Source organism: the organism of the source record quoted next, unplaced genomic scaffold, assembly GCF_019419815.1.
Source record: "Pyrus x bretschneideri cultivar Hongxiangsu unplaced genomic scaffold, Pyrus_bretschneideri_v1 Contig30, whole genome shotgun sequence".
In the NCBI taxonomy this organism is placed as follows: Eukaryota; Viridiplantae; Streptophyta; class Magnoliopsida; order Rosales; family Rosaceae; genus Pyrus; species Pyrus x bretschneideri.
The window spans coordinates 2,293,535-2,303,601 of record NW_025999613.1 but is presented as its reverse complement, the minus strand read 5'-3'; the positions used below and the strand labels follow the sequence as shown (position 1 = coordinate 2,303,601).

The following is a 10,067-nucleotide window of genomic DNA, read 5'->3' as shown; positions in this document are numbered from 1 at the left end:
AAATCTTAACATCTTCAAGTAACTTTCTTATAGAATTTGTACTAATTTGGCCTTTTGATCGAGTGGCCTTCAATCTCCAGCGTTGATTCCAAATGAAGTCTAGTTACCTATAAAGAAAATTTCAGATGCTTCTAATTTGCCATTTCTGCAATTGCTAACAACACTTCGCTTTCTCTTTTGTCCCACCCATGCGTGCTTGTCTGCTGCAGAAAATGGACAATGCTCAAAAACTTATTCTTTTGGATGCTTTTGTTAAATGAGAAGCTAGGTTAATTAAGTTCCAAGCTTAAAGCATATTGTTGGGTTGTGTTCTCTTTTACATTTTCAAAACAAATACTGAACTACTCTTATCTACAAGAAGGAAATCTCAAACTTGATTAGAAAGGCATGGACATACTATTTTGGACAATTGGCTTAACTCACATTCGTTGGGTGCGTTAATACATGAAAGCTTAACCTGCTGAATTAGCCTGAAACTCATAACAGTAAATGGAAAATGAATGACTTGATCGATTTCTCACTCTGCAGTACAATATTGGTTAAAAGTAAAACTCCCACAAAAAGAAGAAAAGAGAGGAAATAACCCCAATGAGCAACGTCACTGCTCACCAAAAAGCTTCAATATCTAACAACCTGCCCTAGTATTTGCAAAAAGCTTCAATATCTAACAATGCTGCCATGTTAATTAAAAATGCTAAACTCATATTTGATGCCTAATTAAGCCATAAACAGTGACTAGAGCCATGATAAAGGAATGATCCACATGAGCCTCCACAAACAAAGTCATTACATCATCTCCCAATACTACTCCTGAACTTGACTGCTTTTGCTTGGCTTCTGCTATAATTCCTCCATTGTTGTCTCTTACTATGAAAGCTGATGATGATTTACCATTCGAACCCTCTAAACTGTAGCAATCGCTAACAGATCGCATCGTTACTTTATATAAAGACACTTCACTTCCACGAACAAATCTGCAACTTTTTCTCACTTGAAACATTGGCTTATTGGCACCAATGTTATGATTGCTTTCATAGCCCTTCCAACTTCGGAAACCACACATTTTCTTCTCACAGACGGTAAACAGAAGCTTGCCCCGGAGATCCATGAGATAAACTTCATTGCTGTGTTTGTTGTCATAATTATCGATTCGATACACAACCTCACCATTTGCATCAAACGCAGTGCATCCGTTTCCTTGCATCACAAGCGATTTCATCCATATAGTGAACGTTTCTCTCTTTGACGTCAGATACTTGGTAGTACACAAACTACTAGCAGTAGTAGTAGAGCTGCAAGAAGCATCAACCCTACTATTACCATTTGCTATTATGAAAGGATGAACTTTGGCCATTTGATGGCAGCAGATATGAGAGAGGGAACTTCAACTTTTGGTTTAATTGTGGAAGAAGAGATATACTTGGTGTGTGTGAGACTTGTTCAAATTTATATCACTAAAAAGGGAAGATACCCTACAGAATTATTACAAATTTGTTTTAAATTTTAGTATTGGTCATGACTATTGACTCGTCAAAAGAGCTCCACATATGTGATATGTGGCTACGAATATTGTGCATATTAAAAATGGAAATTTCATATGGAATTTAAATTGTATTTTTATCACTTAAAAATGAATTGTGTATTTATCTTGTATAACCTTGTTGTAGGCGGTCAGTAGTGTTCTGGGGAATAAAAGGGAACTTTAACATCATTTGGTGGGTTGTTGACACATGGCTAGCTAACAGCGACATCTCACAATATATTTTACCGACAAAACATATTTATATAAAAATAAGTACGGAACTTAATTAATTACGTTTATATGTTTTGATCATATACGAGTTCTTATCTCTAGTTATATGGTTGGACGATGAGAATGTTACACGTTATGGCATGGCTGTACTTGTCAGAGTGTCATTTAACGAATCTTATACACGAGTATGATTGAGTTTGGAACTCGCAAATTGATTTTTCGAGTTCACCAACGGTATTGACACTATTTTTTTCTCAAGCTTTTCCTTAATAAAATGATGGCGCTATTGAACTAGAGAGAGGGGGGAAGCTTCGGCCATAGTGGGCTGATCATCAGTGCACTCCCCTTCGCACCAACACATGGACTAGCAGTCACTTCCTCGACAAGAAGCTGCGGAATACTTGGAGTAGGTTCGGTGAGAACCTGCTGTCCACTCACAACAAGTTCGGCAAGAGGAGATTGAGCATCAACTGCATCACTCGGCACGGTACCATGCACTCCCTTGAAACCGTTACCTCTTTGTACATCCAACCATTCAAAAACACCATCAAGATCACAACTAGAACTCTCCCCCTTGTGATTTCAGGGTGGTGATACAGGAGCATAAAAATATTATGACTTAGAGAAAGTCACATCCATGGTTATATACATGTGGCGAGTTGCAGGGTGGTAACACTTGTAACCTTTCTGGTGGGATGCAAAACCCACAAAGATACACCGAAGAGCACAATGATCCAATTTACTATGATGAATCTTGTGAATATGAATATAAGCAATGCATCCAAACACACGAGGAGTGAGAGTATTGGTAGAAACAACCGGAACATGTTCAGTTAACACTTGGAGTGGAGTACGAAATTCTACAACTCGAGATGGAATGCGATTTATAATATACACGACATAGGTGATGGCGTCCGGCTAAAAACTCTTGGGCATGGACCCACCAATAAGCAATGCACGAGCAGTTTCCAAAATATGATGGTTTTTTCTCTCAGCTACCCCATTTTGTTGTGGGGTATACGAACATGTTGTCTCATGAAGAATTCCTTGATCATGGAAAAAAGTAGATAGCTCAGAGTTGACATATTCTCTCCCATTATCAATACAAAGAACCTTAATAACGGAGGAATATTGTGTAGCCACCATCTGAGAGAAAGATCGAATAATCATACTACCATCACTTTTATGTTTCAACAGATAAGCCCATGTTATATGAGTGCAATCATCAACAAACGTAATAAACCATTTAATTCCTGAAGTAGTACTAATAGGGGAAGGCCCTCACACATCAGAGTGAATTAGCACAAAAGGAGAAGATGTTCTATTCATACTTGGAGGGAATGAAGCACAATGACTTTTGGCTAAAATGCATATTTCACATTTCAATTGTGAGGCTTCAATACCATTGAAGAAATCAGGTAATATATGTTTCAAATAACCAAACGATGCATGCCCCAAACGACGATGCAATAACAATACCTTCTATAGATTACTATTACATGACGCATGAACCAAATTAGCTCTTCCAGGAACCACATCATCCAAATAATATAGCCCCTCTCTCTTAGTGCCAGACCCAATGATCTCCTTTGTCTGAATGTCCTGAAGCAAGCAAAATGAAGGATACATTAATACAACACAATCCAATTGTTCAATGACTTAAGTTACAGACAATAAGTGATGGGACAATGATGGAACCAATAAACAATTATGTAAGGGAAGAGAGGGTGTAAGAGAGACTGTTCCCGCTCTAACAACAGCAGCAGTAGAACCATGGGCAGTTGCCACATGCTTTCTATGAGGACGTGACATAGATTGAAATAAGGTTTTATCATACGTCATATAATCTATTGCACCGGAATCCAAAATCCAACCTATATTCACCATTGTAATAACTCACAAGACACTAATACACGGCAATCACAGCACCACACCAATTACAAAACCACACGCTGCAAGGAAAAAACAAGCAGCAGCACTTCAAAGACAAAAAAGTTGGACCGCACAATGCAATTCAAGCAGCAGCCAATCCCTTTTTTTTTTTTTCCCTTTTTTTTTTCTTTTTTGATCAACACGGCACGAATATAGTGCTAAATAGCACAATTAACAGCACTGCAATAAGCAGCAGAGCACGGTATGATGACACCAGTAGTTACCCTTCTCGGCACAACACAATACACACACGTACACAACACGCAATCAGGTTTGCTGCAGGGATGCAGCGACACCAACTGAAGACCTGTTGTGACTTTGTTCCCCTTCGACAGTAATGATACAGCACACAAGGGCAATAGTCTTGGCTTGCTGCAGGATGCGGCAGAGACCATAGACTTGCCGGATATTTTTGTATTTTTCTTCCTGGTTTCACGGTAGCAGCGGTACGGTGTGAGCCTTAGGGTTACGGTTGGCTCTGATGCCAAATTGAATTTTACGGCTTAATCTTTATTGCATTGCATAGAGAAAAATACATATACAAAATACAATCCTTGTTCTATAAGGAAACAATAAGGGACACACATATCCTTCCTAATAAAAGATTCATAATATTTACAATATATATATACATGCCCTTTTTTAAATACCATCCACGGCAACATCTTATGCATGAGTATGACAGGTTTGGAACTCTCACCACATGCAAACTAAAAAAAAAAAAAATTAAACATGTGAGGATTTTTTTGGATACGAAATTGGTGATGGAGGAATCAAAATTTCGGACTTCGGCCGCAATCGTGAATTTTTTAACCAATTGAACTATAACCTCAATATATTTAACATATTAAAATAAAATATTATGACACTTAGTATTACTGTTAATGGTTTTCTTTTATATTTATAAATAAGAGATCTATTATTCGAATTTAGAAAAATACAAGTTTGTTAGTCTAAAAATCGATCTCGATCGTAAGCAAAGGATTTTGGGATCTATTGGTCTTTTTTTTTTTTTTTTTTTTTTTTTTTGGTTGAGGGGCTGCGAACTAGCAGCCTTGGGGCCGAGTGAGTAAAAATGTGAGTTGCACTTTATCTAACTTCTTTTAAACGATTGAGACCGAGGAAGGAATGTGTTGTAGTTGAAGTTCTCTATGCCTTTTTTGTGCAAGGATTCAACTATGAGTTTGTGAAGTGATGAGTGAATTCGAATGTTCTTGTGATGGGTACTGAATGGACATGAAACTAACAGAAGAACAATAAACAAAATAGATAAATTCTACCTAGTGTAGAATGGAAAGCTAGAGTGAAAGAATGCAAAAGTGTGGTTGGTGCATGACCCATAGCAAATGACCTAGAGGGTCCGATTTATACTATTCAAATTTCAATCAACCCTGACACAATTTTCTTTGTCTTGATTAGGGGTGGAATTTTTTCCCGAAAATCTTGAACCATCCTAAACTCATCCCGAAATTTGACCGAAAAATATCCAAACCGAATTTCCCAAAACACTTGTTACCTGAAACCGAACCCGTCCCAAAAGGTTTGGTTATTCGGCCACAAGTTTGAATGCGTTCGGTAATCCCAAACCGAATCGAATGTTATGTGTGTGTGTGCATATATATATATATATATTTTTTTTTTTAATTTATAATTAGAAATTACTTGGACCGTTGGATTGGTTAAGATCTAATCCAATCGTCCATTAAGTTAGGTCATTTTGTTATCCTCCTTCTTTTGATCTCCCGAATGCTCACACTCACACTCAATCTCTCGAACGGCTCTCATGCTCTCGCCGCTCCTCCTGTCCTTCATCCACTTCAATGGTGCTCCTCCCGCCCTCCGTCCCCTTCATTCTATGACGCAAATCCGATACCAATCGAGTCCCAAAATAATCCAGGTAAGGGTTTCTGAATTTCTGAAATCTATGCCTATTGATGCGAGACTAAGAGGTTAATTAATGGAACGTAATCATCCCTTTTTTTTTTTTTTTTTTTTTGCTTGAATCATGTTTTCTCTCTCTTTTGGGATTTGATTTCGAATTAGGCTTTTGGAAGGGTAGGTGCACGAATTTGTGGGTTCATTCAGATTAAGATTAGGGTGGGTGGGTGCATGAATTTGTAGAATAAAATTACAGGGGATGGGGAAATAGGACCTGCATGAATTGCAGGTGGTTTCAAATTAGGGTGGGTGTAGTGCAGGATTGCAGGCCTTTGGGACTTGGGAGGTTGGTCACGGATGCACGAAATTGTAAGGAATGGTGGAAGTTTATGGGTTTGTGCAGGATCTGTTTGTGTTTGATTATGTTTATGTCATATTAGTGAAACTTTGACCTGTCTATGCATGATTTTTTTGGCTTTAAGGACTAATCTCGAAGTGTCCCGAAAATACCGAAACAGTATCGAGAATCCTAAATTTCGAGAAGTGAATAGTTTTGGTTTAGTTTCGGGATATAAAATTCCATCCCGAAATGTTTTGGTTTGGGATTCAGGTTGAGGGTTTCGGTTCAAGATCTCGACCCGAACCAGCCCTAGTCTTGATTTCTTCTATCAACCTCATATTTCATGTTGAAGATTTGTGAAAATTCTAGGATGGGTACTAGTTTAACCTAGAGGGGTGAATAGGTTCCAATTTAAAAATCTAATTCAAATTTCAATTTAATTTTCAATTCTCAAATTAATTCCACATTCACATCACATATCAAACTATCCTACACATATGCAGTTAAAAAGATAAATAAAAAGTGCACTCAGGATGTAGGACTTAACGAGACAAAGCCCACCATTGGAAAAATCTTCGGACTCCCAAGTCAGGGCAAATACTAAGAGAAATGAGTACAAAAAGACTTACAAAACTTATCAACTAGACACACATGCTAGTAGGCAGTTTTGCATCCACGCTTTGCTACTTGATCTCTCTTCAGCCGTCAAGTGGAAGTGGCACAACACTGACGCAGCCGTCAATCACTGTCTTCTCGAACTTTGCAAGATACTAACTCGATCATGCAGAATGTATGTATGATGAAAAGGTTTATAAAAACCAACCAGTTACGAAAATCACAAAGCACATTTTCATAATTGATTTCTTATAAAAAGTTAAACACATCTTAACTCAAAGTCCAATCAAGAAGTTTCTTTTTGTCACAAAACACACAAGTAACAGTTCGATATCCACGCTAAATTGAAAGTGGTTCCCAAGCTTATTACATTTTGAACATAACCCAATAACAAATCCCTAAAAATTAAAATTTGTCAAAACAATTAGAAATTCACCAAAACCCTAGTAAGAGCTAGCTCCAAAATCACAGGGTAATACAAGCCTTGGGATTTTTACCTTACAGAAGAAGCCGCAGACTTGGGTGCGCAGTCAACGGACTTGGGTGCGCAGACTCGGTTTGCAATCAGAGATGGTTTTGTTTCTAATTTTGGAAAGGTGGAATTGGGCTCGGGTATGCAAAGGTGGAGGCGTTTGGAAATTTCTGAAGAGGAAAGGTAGAGAAGCTGCGAGATAGAAATGAAAAGGATTTTTTTTTGAAATAGGGAGTTTAGATTTTGGGCGCCATGCCAAAATTTTGGTAGCCGTCCAAATTTTTAATCTCCCACCTCCTCCAAATGTTTTTATTTATTTATGTATGATTTTTTTTTTTTTTTTCTTTGTCAAAATGTATGACTATTAAAATCTATTGTTTGGATAGGATATATATTCTATGAAAGTAAATTCAATGATCCAACCGTCAAAATTGTTTGTATAAACTCTGATATTGCATTGTTAAAAAACCGCAAAAAACAAACATCCAAAATTATGTAATAGGACAAAACTTTTCGATGGTTTTAAACCAAAAATCACGATTTAGCGGTTATTTTAATTTCAATTTTGATGATTTTTTGCAGCTACACTCCTTGACCCTATATGAATACAATGAATGAATTTGATCTTCAATTTAAAATATTTACACTAATGGATATCATAAAATCTTATGTTATACTTAATGAAAGCATAAAATAAACTCCAATTGTTAGTGAATCTTTCGTTTTGACGGGAACACATTCTACGAAACGAGTTTCAATGATCCAACCGTCAAACTTGTTTGTATATAATTCGAGATTGCATACGTCAAAAATCGGAAAAAAAAAACATTCAGAGATTATGTAATGTGACAAAACTTTTCAACGTTTTAAACGAAAAATCATGATTTAACGGTTATTTTAACTCCGATTTTGATGTTTTTTTTTTTTAGCTACACTCCTTGACGCTATATGAATACAATGAATGTATTTGATCTTCAATTTAAAATATTTACACTAGTGGGTGCCACAAAATTTTATGTTAGACTTAGTATAAAATAAACTCCAAGTGTTAGTGAATCAATCGTTTTGATGGGATATGCATTCTACGAAACTAGTTTTAATGATCCAACTGTTAAACTTGTTCGTATGTACTTCGAAATCGCATATGTCAAAAATCGCAAAAAACAAATATTCAGAGATTAACTAACGAGATGAAAATTTCGACGGTCATAATTAAATGAAACATCAAGATTTAACGGTTATTTTAACTCCAATTTTAATGACTTTTTACAGCTACACTCCTTGACCCTATATGAATACATGAATGAATTTGATCGTTAATTTAAAATATTTACACTAGTGGATACCACAAAACCTTATGTTATAATTAATGAAAATATAAAATAGACTCTGAAGTGTTTGTTGAATCTATCATTTTGGTGAGATACGCATTCTACAAAAATGGTTTCAACGATCCAATCGTCAAATTTATTTGTATATACTCCGAGCTAGCATACGTCAAAAATTGCAAAACAAACATTTAGAGATTAGGTAACAAAAAGAAATTTTTCGACGGTAATAAATGAAAAATCACGATTTAACGGCTATTTTAGCTTCGATTTTGATGTTTTTTACAACTACACTCCTCGACCCTATAAGAAAACAATGAACTAATTCTATCTTTAATTTAAAATGTTTACACTAGTGGTTTTCTTTTTAAGGTTTTCATTCAGTTTCACGAGTGTGCGAGGGAAATAGAATAATTGGGAATTCTAGATTTTAATATCGTCCAAGTTAGATGAGGGAGGGAGGCAGCTGTTGCAATTTGGTTTGCAGTTTCTGCCTCCCAAACTACTTTTGTTATCTGGAAATTTCGTCGCGCAATTTTCCGTCGCACAAGTGTATTTTTGTACTAGTGTCAAAATAAAAATTATACTTTTGAAACCACATCATGCAAACTGATTTTTCTCTCCCGAAATTCATGAAAACCACTCTCTGTCTCTCATGGGCTGCTATAAGATTTTTCTCTCAAAAATAACTCTTTATCATTGTAAAATCAAACCGACAATTTTCTCAATAAGAAAAGCTTACTATAAATCGGTGCCCAGGTTCTCCACCCGATGAATCGGCCTAGCGAACGGGACTTGGGTTTTTTTTTTTTTTTTTTTCTTTTTCTTCTTCCTCCTTCTCCTTCTTCTTCTTTCTAGGTCGCAGGGGGTTGGATTTTTTTTTTTGGGGGGGGGGGGGAGATGAACTGGGTTGGGCTTTTTTTTTTTTTTTTTGGTTGAAGATTAAGCAGGGAAGAAGATGAAGATGAAGATGGGGAGAGAGAGAAAAGGGGGGAGGGGGTGGAAGGGATGAAATGTTTTGGTTTTTTCTTTTTTAACTTTTCTTTATTATTTTAATATTTAAAAATATTAAATGATTTTCTTTTTAGTTTTTTTTAATATTTTATTAATTTTTTAATAGAAAGTGGGGTCTGGATCAAGTCATGTTAGCATTTAACTGACAAATTAACGGCAGACTAACGGAAGGTATAACATTGGCACAAATTTGTAAGATAAGGTATGACATTGTCAATTTTAAAAGATGAGATATGAAAGTGTCGTGACATCAATAATTAAGATAGTTTTTTGTACTTTACCCAAAAATATTTATTGTGAGAACGATGAAACAAGCGGCGCATCATTTTGTTTTCTTTTAAAACCATAAAGCTGCAGCAGCCTTTCTTTCAAAACCAAATGGCAGCATCCCAAAACCACCTCCTATTCTAATGCATTATGCAGCAGCAAAGATTAGGATGTGACATGATGATCACTTCTACAACCCTAACGCATGCTCTCGCCAAAAAATGACTGCTCTCAGTGCATATATATGTTGTGATATGGCAGCAGTACGAAACCCTAACCTAATGCATCTATAAATAGACTGCAGTAGAAGACTTTAACTTGATTTCAAATTCCTCAAGATTGGGATGACATGTTAGGAGATAAAAATTAAAACCAATAGCACTACAAAAAATATGAGCATTGTATACAATAAATTATCTGTCTATTGAGGCTAAAGAGCACTAACATATGTGCCCATAGACCAATAGC

General features: G+C 36.2%; 1 protein-coding gene and 1 long non-coding RNA gene across 2 annotated transcripts; one reads left to right on the top strand and one right to left on the bottom strand.

Annotated features, from left to right (window-relative positions):
* Positions 1 to 423: 423 nt before the first annotated feature.
* On the bottom strand, positions 424 to 1,396 carry LOC103937515 (protein LURP-one-related 3-like). The gene has a single exon (XM_009347461.2). The coding sequence runs from the start codon at positions 1,352 to 1,354 to the stop codon at positions 701 to 703; it is 654 nt and encodes a 217-aa protein (XP_009345736.2). The 5' UTR covers positions 1,355 to 1,396; the 3' UTR covers positions 424 to 700.
* Positions 1,397 to 5,306: 3,910 nt separating this feature from the next.
* On the top strand, positions 5,307 to 7,421 carry LOC125479908. Its single transcript, XR_007260357.1, has 2 exons — positions 5,307 to 5,582; positions 7,023 to 7,421. It is a non-coding gene; the product is annotated as an uncharacterized LOC125479908 (long non-coding RNA).
* The last annotated feature ends 2,646 nt before the right edge of the window (positions 7,422 to 10,067 follow it).